Raw genomic sequence first — 22,425 nt, forward strand, 5'->3', positions numbered from 1 at the left:
TATATGGAACCGTAAAGGACCCAAGTAGCAGCAACAATCCCGAGAAAGAAGAACGGAGTGAATCATGCTACCTAATACCAAACTATACTATGAGTCCATAGTTATCAAAACAGCATGATAGTGGCTGTTAGATATTGATCAATAGAATGGAATAGAGAGCCCAGAAATAAACCCACACCTTTATACTCAGTATTTAACAAAGGAAAAAATATACAATGGGCTAGAGATAGTCTGTTTAATAAATGGTATTGGGAAAATTAGATACATGCAAAAAAACTAGACCATCTTCTTACACCATATAAAAGAATAAACTAAAAATGTATTAAAGACTTAAATGTTAGAATTGAAACCATAAAAATGTTAGAATTGAAACCATAAAAATCATTGAAGAAAACATAGGCAGTCAAATCTTGGACATTTCTCATAGCAAAATTTTTTCTGACGTATCTTCTCAGGCAAAGGAAATGAAAGAAAAACAAATAGGACTACATCAAACTAAAAAGTTGTTGCACAGTAAAGGAAACCATCAACACAATGAAAAAAACAACCCAGTAAATGGGAGAACATATTTGCTAATGCTAAATTGGATAAGGGGTTAATATCCACAGTTTATAAAGAACTTATAAAACTCAACACCAAAATAACCCCAAACAATCCAATTTAAAAATGGGCAAAATACCTGAATAGACACTTCTCCAAAGAGGACATAACAGGTGACCAATAGATATATGAAAAGATTGTCAATGCCACTAGTTATCAGAGAAATGCAAATTGAAACCGCAATGAGATATCACCTCACGCCTGTCATAATGGCTACCATCAATAAATCAAAAAGTACTCAAGTGTTGCCAAGGATGTGGAGCAAAGGGAACCCTTGTGCACCGTTGGTGGGAATGCAGATTGGTGCAGCCATTAGACATGGGCCTGTCCTGTGACCCAGTGATTCTGGATCACATTCAAAGAATATAGTCAAAGAAACTCAAAACACTGACTTGAAATAATGTATATGTTCATTGCAGTGTTATTTACAATAGCCAAGATTTGGAAGCAGCCCAAGTGTTCATCAGCAGATTAGTGGATAAAAAAGCTGTGGTACGTTTACACAGTGGAATACTACTCAGCTGTAAAAATGTAGGGAATCTTACCTTTTGTGATAGTATGAATGGATCTGGAGAGCATTATGCTAAGTAAAATAAGCAAGTCAGAGAAAGAAAAGTACTATATGATTTCACCTCTATGTAGAATCTAACAAAATTAACTAACTAGTAAGATAAATAGAAACAGACTCACGCATACAGAGAACAGACTGACAGCTGTCAGAGGAGAGGAGGATTACTTATGGCTGTTACCGTCCATGTATCTAGGCAGGAGGAAGTCAATATGCAAAAACTTCATTGAGTATTTGGAAATTTATTGTGTATGAAAAGTTGTGTATGTAAGCTCAGCAATATTTGGCTGTAGGTTGGACACTGGAAGAGTAATTGTTTGAGACCTTATATATACAGAATAGACTTTTCTTAAAAATGATGTATGTGTTACTGAAAAGCCAGAAGAATTGTATATGTAGATATAAATATAAATGATACTCTTTGCCAAAAATAAGATTTATTTACTTACAATATGAATCAAAAATATTTTTCTCTTTTTAGTGATGCAATATGGGAAAGGCAAGTCATGTTATTACAGGTTCCTGACCAAAGGGCAGCAGTGGATTTGGCTTCAAACTCATTATTATATCACTTATCATCAGTGGAATTCAAGGCCAGAGTTTATTGTTTGTACTCACACAGTAGTAAGGTAAATTCTTTTATAGAATTTCTGAACTATAGAAATATTCATAGTGATATTAACAGTGAATTTTATATGTGTAACTTGTTAATGAACTACAAAATGGTTTTCCTCATTTTTGACACACTTTTAATATATTATTAAATTTAATTACATACATTATATAGCAATAAAATGTAGGGATATGTAGATACATAATTCTCACCATAAATTTTATGGTTAGAGCAGAAGTTGTAACTGTATTTTATGTACCACAGTTAATCATATAAAGGAAAAAAGGAGTAGACAAGCATACTCTTTATTTATTTAATTTATCTTAATTTAAGAACTGTGCAGTTACAGATTGTTCACATTAGATACCTAGAAAAATGCAATTCAGGTTAAGATGTTACACACTATATCTTAATTGTGAATGTGTAGTACCTTTGTGTAGCACATGGAAAAGTGCCCAGAATAAGTGATGTGCTAGTAACACTGACAAACACTGAATGGGTGCAGATCTGCAGTATTTTAAATGAACGCCAAACACTAAAATTTTTTTTTTAATTTGTAGTTATGCAGAAGTGAGGGCTGAAAGACGACGAGAACTTGGCATTGAAGAGTCTCTTCCTGAAACAGCTGCTGACAAAGTATGTAGCTTACAGTTTAAATAAAATTATTTCTTTTCCATGAAAAATAAGACTCAGTAATTTATAGGAAATATAATTTGTATGAAAAATAATTTTATGAACATTATTTTCTCACTTGTGACAGGGTTAAATTTTAAATGTAATATTAAAATTTTTTTCTGCTTCTATAAAAGATTTGAAGAGTCAGCCCTGGCCAAGTGGTTCATTTAGTTGGAGAGCCATCCTGTACACCAAAAGGTCATGGGTTTGATTCCTGGTCAGGACACATACCTAGCTTACAGGTTACATCCCCTGTTGGGGCACATAGGGGAGGCAACCAACTGATATTTCTCTCTCACATCACTATTCTTCTCTCTCTCTTTCTCCTTTCTTCTCTCTTTAAAACCAATAAAAACATGAGGTTTAAAAAAAAGATTTGAAGGGTCTGCTTTTTAGTGGTAACCAGATGAGAGAGGCATGTGCAGTCTCAGATTTAAACTAACCTTTATTTATTGCCTACAATATGGTAGGCTATGGCTAGGTTCTTTATATGAATAATAAAACAACTTTAACACCTCAGACATCCTTACCTGCTAGGCAATATCCCCGCTTGGAAAATATTGAAACCGAGGCTTTTAGAGATGGGTACCCTTCCCTAAGAACACATAGCTGGGAAGTTATAGTCAGAATTTGAATGCTGGTTTCTTTTATCATTATGTCATATAGAGGTGTAGTGTATTAGCTACCTGTGGCTATGAAACAAAACTTAATGATATAAAATAACACAGTTATTAACTCAGATCTTCTGTGGTTAATAATCTAGGCAGTTTAGTTGGGACCTCTGGTTCTGAATTGGTTATGAGGCTGTAGTCAAGGTGTCAGCTCAAGGTTCTTTTACAAGGCTGTAATCAAGGTGTCAGTTGGGTCCACAGTTATCTCACGGATCAGCTGGGTCAGAGTCTCACCTTGGTACGGTTGGTTTCCAGGCTCACCTTGGTTAATGGAAGGATCTGATTCCTCACATACATTTGGACTGAGGGCCTTGACTCCTTGCTGACTGGTAACTACTGCTCACCCTCAGTTCCTTTCCTAGTGGCCCTTTCCATCAGAGCAAGTGTGCAAGAAGATCCAGAGAGAGAAAATTCAGCAAAATGAAAGTCAGAGTTTTTTATAACCCAATAATAGAGGTGATATCATGTCCTGTGCACCACAAGAAGCAAATCACTAGGTCATCCTACAGTCACAGGGAGGAATTACAAGGGTGTGACTATCAGGAGGTATAGGACTCATCATGAGGCATGTTGAAGGTTCCCCAGCACAGGTATTTTTGACCTGAAGAAAATATGTGGAATGAAAATAGCCAAGAATTTATATAAAAAGTGTGTTAAACAGGCAGCCTGCCAGGGGACAATATGGGGGATTATCCTTCAGTCATTCAGTAAACTTCATTCAGTACCTTGTGTATGCCAGGAAGTACTGAACATGGCTCATAGATCTGATGTGAAAGAATGTTTCAGTCACTACCAAGCCCTTATTATATGAAATGTTAAAGGGACTTATCTAAGAAAAAGAAGAAGATCGAAAATACGAACGGTAAAACGACAGTGAACACAACTGTCAACAACCAAACCTAAAAAAACAAAAACTAACTATGCAAACTACCAGAACAGAAACAGATTCACAGAAATAGAGATCACATGGAGGGTTATCAGCTGGGAGCGGGGGGGAGAGAGAATGGAGGAAAAAGGTACAGAGAGTAAGAAGCATAAATGGTAGGTACAAAATAGACAGGGGGAGGTTAAGAATAGTATGGGAAAGGGAGAAGCCAAAGAACTTATATGTGTGACCTGTAGACATGAACTAAGGGGGGATGATGGTGTGAGTAGTGTGTAGGGTGGAGGAGGATAAATGGGAGAAAGATACAAGACAACTCTAATAGCATAATCAATAAATATATTTTTAAAAAGCTTTGTATACACAGAAGAAGAAAATACAGTATATTTTAATAAAAAAATTTTCTGAGGAAAGTGCTTAGATCTGGGTTTCTGAAATGAGGGCCATCATAGAAACTGAAGTAGTATAGGTTGTTCCCCCATGCCTCCTCTTTTTCCCTCATGCCACTGTTCCAGCCTAGCAAATTCAGCTAGCTCTACTTCCAAAATATATTCCAGCTGTCTCCTTTCTCAACATGTTTACTGTTATCACCACGGTCCACTGGGAGTTTAGGGAAGAGGTCCATTTAAAATATATTTTTGAGAAACTTCAATATACGGGTAGATTTAAAGTCATGAGTCCAAATTTGGTCACCCAGGGAATGGATGTAAAGAGAGATGACAACCAAGTACTAAGCATTAGTGTTGGGGCACTCCAGCAGTAAGAGGTGAGGGAGACAAGGATGAACCAATCACAGAGGAGACCAAGGGGAAATAGCCAGTGAGGTAGGAATAAAACCAAAAAGCTAAATTGCCCTAGAAGGTGTAGGGATTGAAAGACTGAGGTGGAATAGAGGAATAATTTGGAGATGAGGAGTTCCTAAAAAACAGAGGTCAGGCAGGACAGGCCGGGGGGTGGGGGGTGAATCATCCATGTGGATTTTGAAACTCCGTAGAAAGGTCAGTTAGGATGAAGAGGAAGATTTCGAGCAGCCAGAGATGGTCTATAAACTAGTGGCTTCTTTATTGTGTTGGGTTTTTTTTTTTACACTGTCTTTGTTGTTTCAACTTAACAAATTTACCATCTTAACCAATTTTAAGTATACAGTTCAGTGCCATTAAGTACATTCACACTGGTGTGCAGCCATCACCACCATCCATCACCAAAACCTTTTCATCTTTCCAACTGAAACTCCATGTCCCTACTCACTGAACCGTACTCTCCATTCCCTCCTCCCCCAAGTCCCTGGCCACCACCAGTCTACTTTCCGACTCTATTAATTTAACTCCTGTGAGTACTGCATACAAGTGGAATCGTGTAGTAATTGTCCTCTTATGATTCTCTTATTTGACGGGGCATAATGTTCTCAGGGTTTATCCATGTTGTAGCACGTGACAGAATTTTCTGAATAATATTTCATTGTGTGTTTACTCCAAATTTTTGTTACCCCCATAATTATCCATCATTGGACACTTGGATTGCGTATGTCTTTTGGCTGTTTTGAATAATGCTGCTATGAACATGAGTTTACAGATACATATATATTTGAGCCCCTGCTTTCAATTTTTTGAGTTTATACCCAGATATGAATTGTTGGGTCATATGCTAATTCTGTGTTTAATTTTTGAGCGGCCAACATACTGTTTTCCATTGTAGCTGCATTATTTCACATTTCTGTCAGCAGTGCATAAGAGTTCCAATTTCTTCCTCTTCTCGCCAAGACTAGCTGTTTTCTGTGGGGGGTTTTATAATAGCGATTTGGATGGATATGAAGTAGTTTCACTGTGGTTTTGATTTGTATTTCTCTAATGATTGTTGATGTTGAGCATCTATTCATGTGCGTATTGGCCATTTGTATAACTTCTTTGGAAAAACATCTACAAGACCATTGCTGGTTTTTTAACTGGATTGTTTGAGGGGGGGTTGCTGTTGAACTGTAGGAGTTGTTTGTATGTTCTTGTACTAATTTCTTACTGGACATACGATTTGCCAATGTTTTGTCTCTTTCCATGGATCGCCTTTCCACTCTGGTGCACTGCCCTCTGATGTACTTTTGTTGCTCGTGCTTTTAATGTCACATCCAAGATATCACTGATCAATCCAATGTGAGAAAGCTTTTCTCCTTCTAAAGGTTTTATAGTTTTTAGCTCTTATGTTCAGATCTTTGACCCATTTTGACCTAGTTTTTGGCATACTATATGGTGGGAGTCCACCTTCATTTTTTTTGCATGTGTTGTTTCTTTAAATCAAGTATGAAACCAGGCCCTGGCTAGTGTAGCTCAGTGGATTGAGTGCGGGCCTGTGAACCAGAGGATTGCAGTTCGGTTCCCAGTCAGGGCACATGCCTGGGTTGCAGGCCAGTTCCCAGCAGGGGACTCACGAGAAGCAACCATACATTGATATTTCTCTCCCTCTCTCCTTCCCTTCCCCTCTAAATATAAATAAATAAAACCTTAAAAAGAAAAAGAATGAAACCAAACCCTTCTGTCTGTAAAAATAAATTTTCATTTTTTTACCTAATAAGTACACAGATATCATTGCCTTGTTATGGGTAAAAACTCATTTTGGTTAAGAGGGGTTAGTAAACAATATTGCTAATTTGGGGTCTCTGAATTAGATCACAAGAAAATGCTTATTTTACTCTTTTCTCCTTAGAGCCAAGATTCTGGGTCTGATAATCGTATAAACACAGTCAGTCTCAAGGAAGCATTAGAGAGGTTCGATCACAGCCCAACCCCTTCTGCTTCCTCCCGGAGTTCGAGAAAATCATCTCACACCGCAGTCTCAGACCCTTCCTGTGAGTACTCTGGCTTGACAGCAGACTCCTTTATAGAGAGTGTTTCACAGTTGTGTTACGAGAATCAGCAGTTTTAATCAAATGCCACTTTAAAATAAGTTTTACATTTTTGAAATATATTTAACTTTTCAGTAAGAGGCATATTGATCACATTTAGCAAAGAATTAAGGTTATGAAGTGGCCTATAAAATATGTAGGTAATAATGTTAGTGTTGTTTGTAATCATCTGTCAAAAAGAAAACAAAACAAGACTTCCGCCAAGATGGAGGCATAAGTGGAAACACTGTGCCTTCTCCTACAACCAAGTTTGAATACAACAAAGGTTTGGAGAACAAAGACACAGCCAAAGAACAGAAAATTGAATTATATGGAAGTCCGACAAAAATGAACCGTTCCACCGGGACGGTAAGAGGGGCGGAGCCAGGAGCAGAGCAGGGTCGGGCAGGAAAGATCCCCAGACCTAGGCGCGCAGGCAGCCTGGAACCAGTCGGGGTGCGGGGCAGACTGACCGCAGTCGCACATTCACGCACAGTGAGACGGACCATGCAGGCCCCAGAGGGCAAAGCAGTGGTGGAGGGCTGACAGTGGTGGCACACTCGTGTGCAGTGGGATGAAACACGTGGGCCCCGGTGATGGTGGCAGCTGCACCCCCTGTGGTGTCGGCGGCGTGAGGCGGCAGACTGGACGCCATTGCTCCTCTTTGACCCCGCCCCCACGTACAGCGTCACAACCCAGCGACTTAGTTGCCCTGCTCTAGTGAACACTTTAGGGCTCTGATCCTGCTACGGAACAGACACGAACAGACACGAACAGCCCAAAAGATGGCGCAAGAAGAACTCGAAGTCCCAGAGCCAATAACTCTAAGTGACCAAGAGATTGCCAGCCTCTCAGACAAACAGTTCAAGACACTGTTTCTCAGGATGCTCACAGAACTGGTTGATTATAGTCACAAATTAGAGGAACATGTGAAGGCTAAACTAATTGAAATAAGGGAGATGTCCAGGAAACAAATAGCGATGGAAAGGAAACTGGGACTCAAATCAATGGAATGGACTAGAAGGAAGAACAAAACATCCAACCAGAAAGGAATGAAGAAATGAGAATTCAAAAAAATGAGGAGAGGCTTAGGAACCTCCAGGACATCTTTAAACATTCCAACATCCGGATTATAGGGGTACCAGAAGGGGGAAAGAAACAGCCACGAGTGGAAAACTTATTTGAACAAATAATAAAGAAGAACTTCCCCAGTCTGGCAAAGGAAATAGACTTCCAGGAAATCCAGGAAGCTCAGAGAGTCCCAAAGAAGTTGGACCCAAGAAGGAACACACCAAGGCACATCATAATTACATTAGCCAAGACTAAAATGAAGGAGAGAATCCTAGAAGCAGCAAGGGATAAGGGGACAGTCACCTACAAAGGAGTACCCATCAGACTGTCAGCGGATTTCTCAAAAGAGACCTTACAGGCAAGAAGGGGCTGGAAAGAAGTATTCCAAGTCATGAAATCCAAAGACCTACAGCCAAGATTGCTTTATCCAGCAAAACTTTCATTTAGAATGGAAGGACAGATAAAGTGCTTCTCAGATAAGGTCAAGTTCAAGGAGTTCATTATTACCAAGCCCTTATTATATGAAATGCTAAAGGGACTTATGTAAGAAAAAGAAGATGAAAAATATGAACAGTGAAAGGACAGCAAACTCACAGTTATTAACAACCACACCTAAAACAAAAGCAAACCAAGAGGACAGCTAGATCAGGAGTGGAACCATAGAAATGAAGAACATGGAGGGATAGCAACAGGGGAGTGGGAGGAGAAGGGGGGAGAAGGTACAGAAAATAGCATAGACAGTAGGTAGAAAATAGATAAGGGGGAGGGCAAGAATAGTGGGGGAAATATAGAATCTAAAGAATTTGAGACACGTGGTTATAAGCTAAGGGGGGAGAATGGTGGGGCAGGGAGTGTGCGGGTGGAGGGGAATGAAGGGGGGGGGAATAGAACAACTTTAATGGTATAATCAAATATATATTTTAAAAAAGGAAAGCAGGAAAAAAATAAAAAAATAAAACAATTTATTTCTTTTATTTATTTTACTGGTACAGCCAGTAACTGTTCTTTCATTTTGTTTTTGAAAGTTTTTTTAAAGAGTGTTGTCTTTATAAAGACTTGCATAATTGTCATTAAATTAATGACTTTTTAAAATTCTCAGGGTATTAAAATTATATGTACTAGTAAGGAGGAAAGAGGTTGTAATGAACTAACTATTCAACATATGGGTAGAACATTAAAGATTAAACATAGAATTTCTGAAATATTAGGGGAAAAAACTTCCCCTACTATAACTGTTTTCTTTTTTAACAAATATTTTATTTTATTGTGGTAAGAACAGGTGCACATTACTGTTGACTGGAGGTGTAATGTGGCACCGCAGATCTCTAGAGCTCATTCATTGTGTTTCACTGCAACTCTGTCCTTTGATCATTCACTCTTCACTTTCCTCCCTGCCCAGCCCTTGCCAGTCACCTTTCTGTTTGATTCAACACATTTGACTATTTTAGATCCTTCAGATCATGAAGTCAAGTACTCCTGTGTTTCTGTCATTGGCTTATTTCACTTAGCCTGATGTCCTCAAGGTTCATCCAGTTGTTACATATTGTAGAATTTCCTTCCTTTTAAAAATTAAAAAGATTAGTATTCCTTTGTATATATAGGAGATTTTTGTATTATTATTTATTAATGTCTTATTTTCCATATGAACAAGTGCAAACTTACTTTTGCCCATCACTGTATATACCACATTTTGTTTATCCATCCATCCGTCAGTGGGCATTTAACTTGTTAACAACATCTTGGCTATTGTGATTGGTGCTTTAGTGAACATAGGAGTGCTCATATCTCTTCAAGATCCTGATTTCAGTTCTTTTTATAAATACTCAGAAGTGGCATTACTGGATCATATATAGTAGTTCTGTTTTTAATTTTTTGCAAAACCTACATTCTGTTTTCCATAATGGTGGTACTGTTTTGTATCCCTGCTAACTGTGTGTAAGTGTTCCAGTTCCTTCACATTCTTGCAAACACTTGTTGTCTTTTATTTTGATAATAGCCATCCTGGCAGGTATGAGTTGATATCTTAATGTGTTTTTGATTTGCATTTCCCTGATGATTGGTGGTGATAAGCGTTTATTCATATATCAGTTGGTTGTTTGTATGTTGTTAAGAGAAATATGTATTCAGATTTTTAGGCCATTTTTCAGTTGAATTACTAGTTGTAGAAGTTGTTATTATTAATTTATTTCAAGTTTTTCTATTTCAGTCCTTTGTCCTTAAAAAAGAAGTAATTAAAATAAATTACCTTACTGTTGTAGACTTCACTTTTATTGATTCAATTTAGAAAAAGTCTCAAACCTTGTCTGTGTTCACTAAAATGCATTTTAAGGTTCAGTCTGAAAATTGCATTTTGTAAAATATTAATACTGTTCTGTTTTTGTTAACTAATTTCAGCAACACCAACAAAGATCCCAACAGACACCAGCACTCCTCCCAGACAGCACTTACCAGCTCATGACAAGCTGGCACAAAGGAGGTCATCCTTTAGTAGTCAGGTGAGCTCTCTAGTTAGTGTTCTTCTGAATAAAGACTTATTAAAAGGGAAAAAAATCATCTAAATCTTCAGAAATTTATTGATTCATTGTCCCTTTCTGTAAAGTTAAAATAGTTGTTGGTGTATGACATTCAAGCTCTTTCTTTTTTTGTAAAGTAGGTATCAAACATATTAATACGATAATTATTTTTCAAGTAAAATGTTAGATTTTATTTTTAAGTTATGAGAAGCTGATAATTTAGATCTATTCTATGTCTGAGTTTAAATATGAGTGATTTTCATTTATGTCCAGTCAGCTTTCATTGAGAGCCCATGCAGGGTAATGTGGCAGATGCCTTGAAAGATAGAAGCATAAATAGGGAACATTGTAGGTGGGGAGACATTCCTGTACTGAGCTAAAAATGTATGAGGCAAATTATAATTGCTATAAAGGTACCATGGTGATATTTCTGGTGGAAGTACTCATGATGGGAATGATCATCACTCCAGTGTTGTTTTTTATTTTGCTTCTAGTCAATAAATTCCCAGTCTATTGGTCAATCATTAACACAGCCAGTGATGTCTCAAGCCACAAATTTACCAGTTCCACAAGGCATGTCTCAGGTATTTTCATTTGTTTGTTTCAGTTGAGTATTTCGAAATGATAAATTGTTTTTAAGCTAATACAGATTTTAAAAAGAATACTGTTACAGATACAGTAAATCTCACCTGTGGGCATTTAGAATATCTGGGGATATTTTTGATTGTCATTATTTGGGGGTATCACTTGCCATTAGTTTAGCAGGTAAGTGCCAAAGATGCTAATTATCTTTCCGGATGCATGACAGTTTTGTACCACAAAGTATTGCCCTGCTTAATATGCTATAATATCTCTATTGAGAAACACTACAGGCAGAAAGATATTAAAGATGAAGTATAGCTGTTCATTTTATTCTTCCTATGTATATCGGAAGAATGAAGTAATTCTATTCACGTATTTATTCATTTGTTTATATAGAGAACATTTATTGAGTTTCTTGGATGTATCAGTTATTGCTGGTAGTACAAAATATATATCTACACTAAAAGACTTTATTACAGTGACAGAGAACTACATAGTTTAAGCTTAAGGTATAGAGGCTGACAGTATGTATATTAGACGGACACTTAACTCAGTCTAAGGAAAGTAAAGGAAAACTTTCTGGAAGAATTTTTGCTTTAGTCCTGAAGGATGCCTAAATATAGAAATTAGCAAGACAAGGACAAGTATTGCAAAACTGATAGGAAATTACTTTTGATTACAAATTCTAATTTATGACTGCACTCATTCAGTGTCTCAAACACATTAAAAATACTACCGATGCCCTGACTGGTGTGGCTCAGCAGGTCGGGCATCATCTCACAAAGCAGAAGTTCACCAGTTTGACCGCCTGCCAGGGCACAGGCCTGGGTTGCAGGCCAGGTCCCCTCGGGGGCATGTGAGAGGCAGTTTCTCTCCCTCTCTTTTTTCTTTCTTCGCCTCTCTCTAAAAATAAATAAGTAAAGTCTTTTAAAAAATACTACCGAGTAGTAGTAAAATAATCCAAAAATGTTCTTACTTTTTTGTTTGCCATTAAATATACCTTGACTTAAAAGTATCTAAATTGTAAATAACGATAGTTTACAATCAGTGAAAACAATATTTTTAAAAATACCTTTGTCTTATATAATTATTTAAATTACATATATGACACTTGTACAAATATATTGACAATGCAAAAAATTTTCTAAACATCATAATTTTGCAATATATGCTCATGTAAGGTGTTTATAATAGCACTATTATTAAATAGTATGTGCAGTTATAGAAATTTTTATTAGCATTGAGTCTTTAAATGCTTTTTATTCTGAAGGTTAACAGAATCTTTATGTAAAAAGTTAGACATACTTTCAATGTTTAGTTTATTAATCTCAAGAAACTAAATAAGCATTTAGTATTTTTAAAGGATATTTTTGTGAAATAAAAAATATGTATTATGTCAAAAATGTTATGTATATTTTTGTTCAGTGATAAAGACAAACATATTGCCTCTTAGTTCTCTGGTTTTATTTATTCTGCCTTCTGTTTGTTTCTGTTATTTGTACTTAATAGAAGCTTTTTCTTTAGTGGTGGCAATGTAATTATCAGAGTATGAATAACTTTAGTTAGGATAAAATATTTGTGTGACATATAACATTTCAAATAATATTTAAAAATAAAGGAATGAGCAAGGTGAGGTACTAAATTTGTAATATTTTCTCATACCTAATGTAATCTAAGATAAGATACATGTGGTTACTGTCAATTTCAAGAATCAGAATTGAATACTTTAAAAAGTAATATTCAGTATCCTCAGTACAGTCTTCTGAAGTAGATAGAGTGAAAGCTTCTGGGAGGCCTTTCTCACTTCTAGGTGCAGTTTCTCTAGAAGACTATTTTAAGACTAAGATTTCCAATAAAGTGAAATTCTTCCTGCTCTTATACTGTATCCTGTGCTGAATATTCATGGAAAAAAATTAAATGAGTGTAATGAAAATAGGTGTAGACTTCAGTGGTGAATCCCCAAATGGCTAAATTTTAAGCGATAGTGAATAGAACTTATGGGGACTCAAAACTTACGACTCAGGTGAAACATAGAGGAGTAACATTGAAAGTTCTATTAATAGAATAACGTTCCTCTCATTCACATATGTATTTATTCATTTATAAGTGCTTAGTTTTTAAAAGCTTATGTTTTGTACTTACCCGAGAACAGTTTTAGTTGAAAATATGAGAAAAATATTATGGTTGGTTATCTGTTGGATTTTTGTAAGTTTCTAATGAGGCACACAAAGAGGACATTCTAAGGATATCAGAATTTGATATGAGTAACTCTAGGTACAGGCTACTTTTTTAATTGATAAAGGGTAGAAATGAAGTTAACATGTTCTAGCAAGTAATAGAGCCACTATAATGAGCTCAACGCCACTGTGTACTTTTTAATCGGTTAAGATGCGTTCATAAGTCAGAAATTTGAGGATGAGTAATATAAAAAATTGTCAAGTGGTAACAGAGATTAACTACTAAATTCTAGAGACTCTAGGGATAACAGATACAGAAAGCAGCTCTAACTGAAAGGGAAAGGACCCAAGGAACAACTTGGAAGACTCCCCAAACCGCTTAAACTTCTCTTCCAGGCCAGGCCGAGATTCAGATCCCACTGGGGGAGATGTGGCTCTAGCCACTGGATGGTAGAGAAATTCACTGAGGTGCCACAGACCAGGACTGGAGAGCAGGAAACCACCTGCTGGGGTGCCAGTAGAATTTGCTGGGGAGCTGACCGCTCAGATCCTAGTGAGACTTGCTGGAGAGCCATCTGCTGGGTGCTGATGAGACTCGCTAGTAAGCTACTCACTGGCAGAAGAGCAAGAAGGAAAAACACCAGAACCAGAAAGATAAGCACCTCTTTTTGTAGTATTTCTCCAGCAGAGTCAGCTGGCATGACTAATTTGTGCCTGCTGGCAAAGGAGAAATATCTGTAGAGTCCAGCTCTAGTGTGACAAAGATGAGCAAAGATGGGTGAATTAGCAAAGAAGTAGTACATTGATAACCCGCATCACGTTCTTAGCTCATGATGTACTGCTTACTTTTCACATTGCACAATTAAGAAGAATAGGTGATCCTAAAATATCTTACACTTTTCCCGTACATGGTACTTCAGTTTCAGTTTTCAGCACAATTAGGAGCCATGCAGCATCTGAAAGACCAATTGGAGCAACGGACACGAATGATAGAGGCAAATATTCATCGGCAACAAGAAGAACTAAGGAAAATTCAAGAACAACTTCAGATGGTCCATGGTCAAGGGCTGCAGGTAAGATATTACTGTATTGGATTTAAATGAAGCATGCCATTTACATTTTAATTTCTTAGGTAAATGGACTGTCCTTAATTAGAAGCAACATGTAAGATAGGCTTCTGGTCAAGAGGGAGGAATACATAAACGCTGTATTCATGTCCTCCCATGACCACATCAGAATTACAGCTCAACTACAAAACAACCAGTGTTGAAAACCACCTGAAATCCAACTGGACAGAAGTCCCATAACTAAAGTGATACAGTAGTAGCCACACTGAGACTGGCAGGAGGGGCAGAGATGTGGAAGGGGCTGGTCCCACACCCACATGTGACAGTTGAGAATATGCAGGGGTATCTCAGCTGCACAGGTCCTCCCTGAGGAACCTCCCAGAGGACCCCCTGAGGGGGTCCCATTATAGGTCCCACACCCAGGGCTTCACCATCAGGAATAGAAGTGCCCATAACTTCAGGCTGTGAAAACCAGTAGAGATTGTGGCTGAATGCGACACAGGGCTTCTTGAGTCTCAGGCCTGTCTCTTACTGGGCCTGCACATGGACTTACTGGTCTCACTTCCTCTGAGCTTCAGTACTAGAGAAGCAGCTTGAAAAGTGCTAGAGACATACAGAGAGGAACTGAAATGTCTGTCTTCAGGGCAAGGGCTGGAAGGGCAGCTTTTTCCCAGGCGGAAGTACTCACAGAAGCCATTATTCTTTTGCTGATCTCTCTATCTGCAAGCACAGGCAGATGTCGTATCTTGGGCCTCCATCAACCTCTGTTCCTCCGCCCCCTGCAACCCTGGTAATTCTGAGACCCTGTTTCACCCAAGCTGTTTCCAGTGGGTTTTTATATAAATGGCCTGTCTTGATATGCATTATGAATATTTCCTAAAATCTTAGTTCACAAACCCCAAACAAGCAGCATCTGGCTTTGGTATGTCCCACTCCTCCTGCTAAGCAGCCCCAATGGCATCTGGCTTCAGTTAGCACCTTTAGGTGACCTAGGAAGCTGTGCCACTGGGCCGCACAGGACACCTCCTCCATGAGGCCACTCTACCAAAACTGCAGTATGTAGCATCTCTACCTGACACATATAAACAAACACAGGGAGACAGCCAGAATGAGGAGAAAAGAAACATGTCCCAGATGAAAGACTAGAACAAAACTCCAGAAAAAGAGCTAAACAAAACGGAGATAAGCAATCTATTAGTTGCAGAGAGTTAGGAACCCTGCTTATAAGAATGCTTGATCTCAGAGAGAGCTTTAACAGACTGGAAATACAAAAATGAAGATAGGGAACATAAGAACCAATGAGAAATGAAGAATGCAATGACTGAAGTGAACACTGGAGGGAATCAACGGAAGATTACATGAATCAAAGGATTGAATCAGTGATTAGGAAGATAGGTAGCAGAAAATAATCAGTCAGAACAGCAAAAAGAAAAATCAAGAAAATTAGGATAGTTTAAGGGGCCTCTGGGACAATACCAAGCATACCAACATCCATATAATAGGAGTAACAGAAGGAAAAGAGAGAGAACAAAGAATTAAAAACCAATTTGGAAAAATAATGACAGAAAACTTTCCTAACCTGATAAAGGAAATAGACATACAAGCCCAGTCTATTCACATAGTCTGAAACAAGTAATTCAATGAGGCCTACACCAAGACATCATAATTAAAATGCCAAAGATTGAAGACAAAGAGAGAATCTTAAAAGCTTCAAAAGGACAGAAGTTATCTACAAAAGAGCTCCTGTAAGATTGTCATATGATTTCTCAACAGAATCTTTGCAGGCCAGAGGGACTGGCACAATGTATGCAAAGTGATGAAAATCAGGGACCTGCAACCAGGCTTACTCTACCCAGCAAAGCTATCATTTGGAATCTAAGGACAGATAAAAAGCTTCCCAAATGAGAGAGCTAAATTTAGGAGTCTACGTAAAACATAAAACCAGTATTACAATAAATGTTAAAGGACTTCTTTAAGAGGAAGGAAATAAAGATACAAAATATGAATAATGACAATAACTGCACATCTATCAACAATTACTTTAAATATAAATGACATAGGGTATCTGAGTGAATAAGAAAACAAGATCCTTACATATGTTATCTACAAGAGACCCAGCTCAAAAGACACACAGAGACTGAAAGTAAAGGGATAGAAAAAGATTTTTCATGGAAATGGTAGTGGAAAAAAAACTGGGGTAGCAATTCTTATATCAGACAAGATAGACTTTAAAACAAAGGCTGTAACAAGAGACAAAGAAGAACCCATCAATTTCATTTCTGGGCCTTTATCTGAGGAAATCCAAAACACTAATTAGAAAAGAGATTCATCATATGTTCACTGCAGCATGGTGTACAGTGACCAAGGTATGGAAGCGACCTAAGTGTCCATAGGTAAGTGGGTAAAGAATAGTGCGTATATGTAATGGAATATGACTCGGTCATAAAAAAGAATAAAAACTTGTTATCTGCAAAAACGTGGATGAACTTAGAGTATTGTGCTCAGTGAAATAGAGAAAAACAAATGCCATATGATTTTACTTATGTGTGGAATCTAAACAAAACAGAAACTCATAGATAACAATATTTTTATGGTTTCCAGATGTGAGGGGCATTTGAGAGGGTGGGTGAAGGTATTAAGAAGTACAAATTGGTAGTTACAAAACAGTCATAGGGATGTAATGTTTAGCATAGGGAATATAGTCAGTTTTATTATAATAACTGTATGGTGTCAGATGGGTACTAGATTTATTGGGGTGATCACTTTGTGCGTTATGTAAATGTGTAATCACTGTGTTGTATCCCAAGAACTAATAGAATACTGTGTGTCAACTGTAATTCAAAATTGTATTTTAAAAATGACGTATAAAACAGAAAACTGTACTTGAATAAGAATTAAAGAAAATAAATAAAAAAATGACACGTAAGAGATACATTTCATCAGGTTATTACTTAAATGAACATTCATTGGTTACCTCCTCAATATGATTGTATTTACACGCCCTAAAAATAATTTATTCCATCAACATCATTTCTCCAGATTAGAGTTATCTTTTAGCAGTTCATTTCTTAGTAAACTTTAATCCATAATATAAAAATGATTTATATAAACTTTTAGATATATGTTGGCAGAGAATTAATTAATTAAATAATTATCTTTTTTTACATTACCTTGGTACAGAACTTATGATAAATCATTAATCTTTATTTTAATTAAGTACCAGCAGGTATAATTTCTTAGTTATATTGGTCAAGCACTCAAAAGTTATGTCTGTCAGAGACTAGGACGTTGCTATAAGGAAACTTTAAGTGAAAACTACTCGAATCTAATACTATAAATTATAAATAAGTGATGCAGAGTTCCAGTCTAGCAGTTGGGAACATGGTGTGGTTAGGGTGGAGGAATGATTACGAAGTATGTTTTACTCAGTAATTACTTATTTCTGAGTGTTCATTCAAAATAGCTTAGACTTGTTATTTGCTTTTTAAACTTAAATTTGCAGCCTGTTTTTGCTTTTTTTTAAAATTCATTTTTGTTTTTAATCTACAAAGCTCATTTTAATGTAATCCTTATTTTTAAAGATGTTTTTACAACAATCAAACCCTGGGTTGAATTTTGGTTCTGTTCAACTTTCTTCTGGAAATTCATCTAACATCCAGCAACTTGCACCTATAAATATGCAAAATCAGGTTGTTCAGACTAACCAGATTCAGAGTGGAATGAATCCTGGACACATGGGCACAGCTCAGCACATGATACCACAGCAGACTATACAGAATACGTCAAGTCAGGTAATGTTTTGACTACAACTGGCTTTCAAGTGTTGAGTGATTGAAAAGTGTATTATTGCTGAAACAAAAATACAGCTCTATCTTGAACAATACCATATTTAAAAGTGAATAGTAACAATTAGAAAGTATAGTACTATAGTCATTATTAAAATATTTTGTACACAAGTATTAGTTTCTTTTACAGAAACTGTTGAATGTTAAATACTTTCATTATTTTGACATGTAAAAACTTGTAATTAAAAAAATGAACATACAGGTTACTTCTGTAGATTAAAAAGGTTTAACTTGCAAAAGAGGCTGATCAGGAAACATGTTACCATAAATGAAGAATAATTTGTTGGGGCAGTGATGGTTTAATATTCCAGAAAATTGTGGTGATTGGCGTGTATATGGGACAATAAATCCTAGGGCTTCAAATGAAATACACAGAAGTGACTAATGTTGGTCACTCTTTGGGCATTAGATAGAAAATCTTCATGTTTATTTTATATTAATCCCTGTTAAGATCATGTTCCTTTTCTAAAATCATTTACCTTCCAGCAAGATACTGAAGACTAATTAATTTTTAATTACTACAAGTCATTTTCTCCCAGAGTAATAGGTCCTGCCACTTCTTTTTCTGTCATGTCAGCTATTGTTAGAATGATGTAGATGCATACTTCCTGATGTAAATATTTTCAGTTAATCTGTTATTAAATCTCCTCTTTTCCAGCAGAGTCAACAAAATGTACTGAGCGGGCACAGTCAACAAACATCTCTTCCTAGTCAGGCACAGAGCACTCTGACAGCACCACTGTACAACACTATGGTGATTTCGCAGCCGGCGGCCGGAAGCATGGTCCAGATCCCGTCGAGCGTGCCACAGAACAGCACCCAGAGTGCTGCAGTGACTACGTTCACTCAGGACAGACAGCTAAGGTAGTTACCGTGTTCCACTAGGCATGCTGGGGTTGTACATTACTTGACTAAGAAGACAATTTAATTTTTAAAAACATGATTTCAGTTTGTTACTCCAGCCAGTATTCTTGAATTTGAAATAAAAATACGGAATGTATTCATTGTTTAAGGAGTTTATAATAAAAAGATAGCGACAAATTTTGTTTCCTTCCTCAAAATGTGCTACCAAATATTGTAGAATCCAATTTCTGCAACACACTGTTATATGAATTTTATGACAGGCTTTTATATCACTTTGAAACCTTTATTGTTTTAATACAGATACTGGTGCGTTTTCATACACTGACAATGGTTAGGGTGTACAGTACCATAGTTGATATATATTATGGAATAAAAGTAGTGTGCCTTTCTTGAATTTGTTCAGTATTATACTAAGTGGCCGTAACATCTCATTTAATTCCTTTTTTTAATGTGTTAGGGTCTTTTATTTCCCATATTAGAAAAAAGTGAGTTTTTAGTGATTTGGCCAAGGACCTACAGCAAGTTAAGGAAGTGAAGGGGAGGGGTTCTGAATCCGAGCCTCAGTGTCTGATTTCAAAGCTCAAATTCTTAAACATACACTACACTAAACTTGGGTGGGCCATTCATGAGATACCTGTGATTTATTTTGGTACGAATAGCTGGCTTAGAAACAAAGTTTTTGAAGAAATGCCATTTTCTTATAATGGGAAGCTTTTAACTTTAGGATTTGTATAGTCTTAAAACTTCTATCTTACATACATTTTATTTGTCACCTATTTCACTGCAATGCAAGTAGGCTGATGCTCTTATGATACAACTTTGCTGTTGTATTAGGCCATGTAACAGTCTATGTGAAAATCCTATTAATAATTTCCAGAGTAAAGCTCCAGGAAGAACTCCTCGCTTCTTTTTTGAAACTCAATTTCTTCAAGGTAAAAAGCCAGTTTTTAGCTCTGATATTCTGAAATGAATGTGAACATCAGAGTATTATGAATGTGCTCCATAGTAATGCAGAGGACTAGTTTTAAAGCCTGAGGGGAAAAAACTCGTTAAATTAGAATGCTGATGTGCATTTTAGAGGACGTGATTTATCAACTATTTGTAACCATCTGCTTTTGGGGGGAGGGGGGGAACTGATTGTAGCAAACGTGTGTGCTTTCTGAGATGAGAATGGCACGTACTTGTCCCAAGAGAAAGATCAAACTGGTAAAGCCATAGAAAGGTACACAAATCAATATTATTTGGTATCATAAATACTCTGCAGGTCTTTGGGGAGGAAGTGAGCAGCTTTATGGGTTGAAGCAAGGAGGTGGAAGAAAAGAGTGTGCTTGGAGAAAGTTTGGTGGAGGAAATACCTGCTGTGAGTCTTAAAGAGCTTGTCTTTGGGGGGGGGGATGTGTGGCAGGAAGTCTGGTGAGGGTATTCTAGGCAGAGAGGGCAGCAATACAAAGCCACAGAAGTGAGAGTTAAGCAGAAGTAGGTTGAAGAATGTCTTTTGGTTCCAGAGATGGATGAAGTAGTTCTCATCACATTTTAGCAGTGAGCAGTTGGGCAATTCAGATACTAATTTCTTCTACAATTACAGAGAAATTAGCATGCAGCACTTTTGTGACTAAATCACTTTATAAATGTTACTTGTTTCTTTAATACATAAATTTTAATTTTTATGTGTATTTTTTGTATTAAATAACACATTTGGCGCTGAAGCATATAAAATCTAGTATTTTATTTTTAAGTTTGACATGGTTTCAGAATAGACTTATTTTGTCTTGTGGAACATATAAATAATAAAGTATGTGTCTGCACCAAGGTTAATGCTGTGCACTTTAAACAGTCTAGCTGCAGTCATGTCCTGCTGCATCCACAGCAGGGTCGTGTGCATCTCAGTCTTTTTCCCTGCAACAGCCCGTGTTAGAAACTAGCTTCATTTCACAGAGAAGGGAAATAAAAACAACATTCTTCCCTGAAGAGGCATCATTTTTTGTTGTTGTTGTTCTTTCATTAAAGAAAATAGAAGAAGGAAGGTGAGGAGGGAGGGAATGTCAGTGAATTCTGACACAGCTAGTGCTGTGCTGCATTGATACATTTGTAGATTGAGGGTACTCTTAGGTGCTGTTACAGTGTCATTTAGTTCTGAATTATGGTTGTAAGATATAACTTGCATGTAAATATGTCCTGTAAACCTAGAGTTTTTCTAATTCTCTTGTGACAACTTTAAGTTTATTCGTGATTAGCTAAATGAACCTTGTGCCACATATTTGACTCCAGAGACCTAGTAATTTTTAAAAAGAAAAAAGTTTTTTATCAGGCTTCCATTTTTTTGTTGTGGTAAAATGTACATAGCAAAGTTTACCACGTTAAACCAGTTTTTATATGTGCAGTTCATTGGCACAAGCATACATGCACATCCTCGTGAACAGGGCTGCCATCAGTATCCAGAACTTCCCCATCTCAGCAGACTGAAACTGCCCAACCAATAATAACTCCTCCCCCCTCCTCCCCTCCAGCTCCTGCAAACCACCATTCTACCTTCTCAGCACAGAAGTCTATGAGCATGACACTCTAGAGACCTTTTATAAGTGAAATTGTACAATATATGTCTTTTGTGATTAGCTTATTGTACTTGGCGTCATGTCCTCAAAATTTATGTGTCAGAATTTCATTCCTTTTTAAGGTTAAATAATACTCCTTTGTTTTTATGTGCCACCTTTTGTTTATCCATTCTGTTGCTGGACATTTGGGTTACATTCATTGTTTGGTTATTGTGAATAATGCTAGAGTCCCTGCTTTCAATTCTTTTGAGTATATACCCAGAAATGGAATTGTTGGGTCATATGCTGATTCTGTTTAACTTTTTGAGGAACTGTCTGTCATAACTGTTTTCCACAGGAACTGTATTATTTTACATTTTTACATTCCCATCAGCAGTGCAGAAGGGTTTCACTTTCTCTACATGCTCACCAACAGTGGTTATTATTTTCTTCTTCTTTGGGGGGATGGTAACCATTCTGGTGCATGGGTGTGATGTGGTTTCTCATTGTGGTTTTGATTTGCGTTACCCTGATGACTAGTGATATTGAACATCTTTTCATGTGCTTGTCGACCATTTTTATGTCTTTTTAGAGTAAATGTGTATTTAAGATCCTTTTTTTTCATTTAAAAATCTATTTATTTATTTTTATTTTTTTATTTTTTCTTATTTAAATGCATATTTATTTCATTAAAACATGGTTAATAGTTTACAGAAATCTTTTTTCAAATTTATTATATATTCTTTATTTTTATTTTTATTTTTTAAAATTTTTATTTAACTATTGTTCAAGTATAGTTTTCTTTCTTGTATTCCCAGCCCTGCCCCCCCCCAGTGCTCCCCACCTCCCTCCCATCTCCGCCCCCACCTTAGTTATTGTCCATGTGTCCTTTA

The 22,425-nt window shown here is 36.8% G+C and overlaps 1 protein-coding gene across 10 annotated transcripts in view; it reads left to right on the top strand.

Annotated features, from left to right (window-relative positions):
• CLOCK (clock circadian regulator) overlaps positions 1–22,425 on the top strand; it is a 127,050-nt gene that overhangs the window by 89,141 nt on the left and 15,484 nt on the right. For 8 of the 10 annotated variants that reach the window (XM_037034127.1, XM_037034132.1, XM_037034129.1 and 5 more), the window contains 8 exons: positions 1,650–1,797; positions 2,342–2,417; positions 6,705–6,846; positions 10,348–10,448; positions 10,961–11,050; positions 14,146–14,298; positions 17,874–18,083; positions 18,796–19,001. In XM_037034127.1, coding sequence (XP_036890022.1) covers positions 1,650–1,797; positions 2,342–2,417; positions 6,705–6,846; positions 10,348–10,448; positions 10,961–11,050; positions 14,146–14,298; positions 17,874–18,083; positions 18,796–19,001 — 1,126 coding nt within the window. The remainder of the gene's footprint in view (positions 1–1,649; positions 1,798–2,341; positions 2,418–6,704; positions 6,847–10,347; positions 10,449–10,960; positions 11,051–14,145; positions 14,299–17,873; positions 18,084–18,795; positions 19,002–22,425) is intronic. The other 2 variants (XM_037034133.1, XM_037034134.1) reach the window with 2 other exon arrangements.

This window comes from Sturnira hondurensis, unplaced genomic scaffold, assembly GCF_014824575.4.
Source record: "Sturnira hondurensis isolate 20B ecotype Veracruz unplaced genomic scaffold, ASM1482457v3 Scaffold0022017, whole genome shotgun sequence".
Lineage (NCBI taxonomy): Eukaryota > Metazoa > Chordata > Mammalia > Chiroptera > Phyllostomidae > Sturnira > Sturnira hondurensis.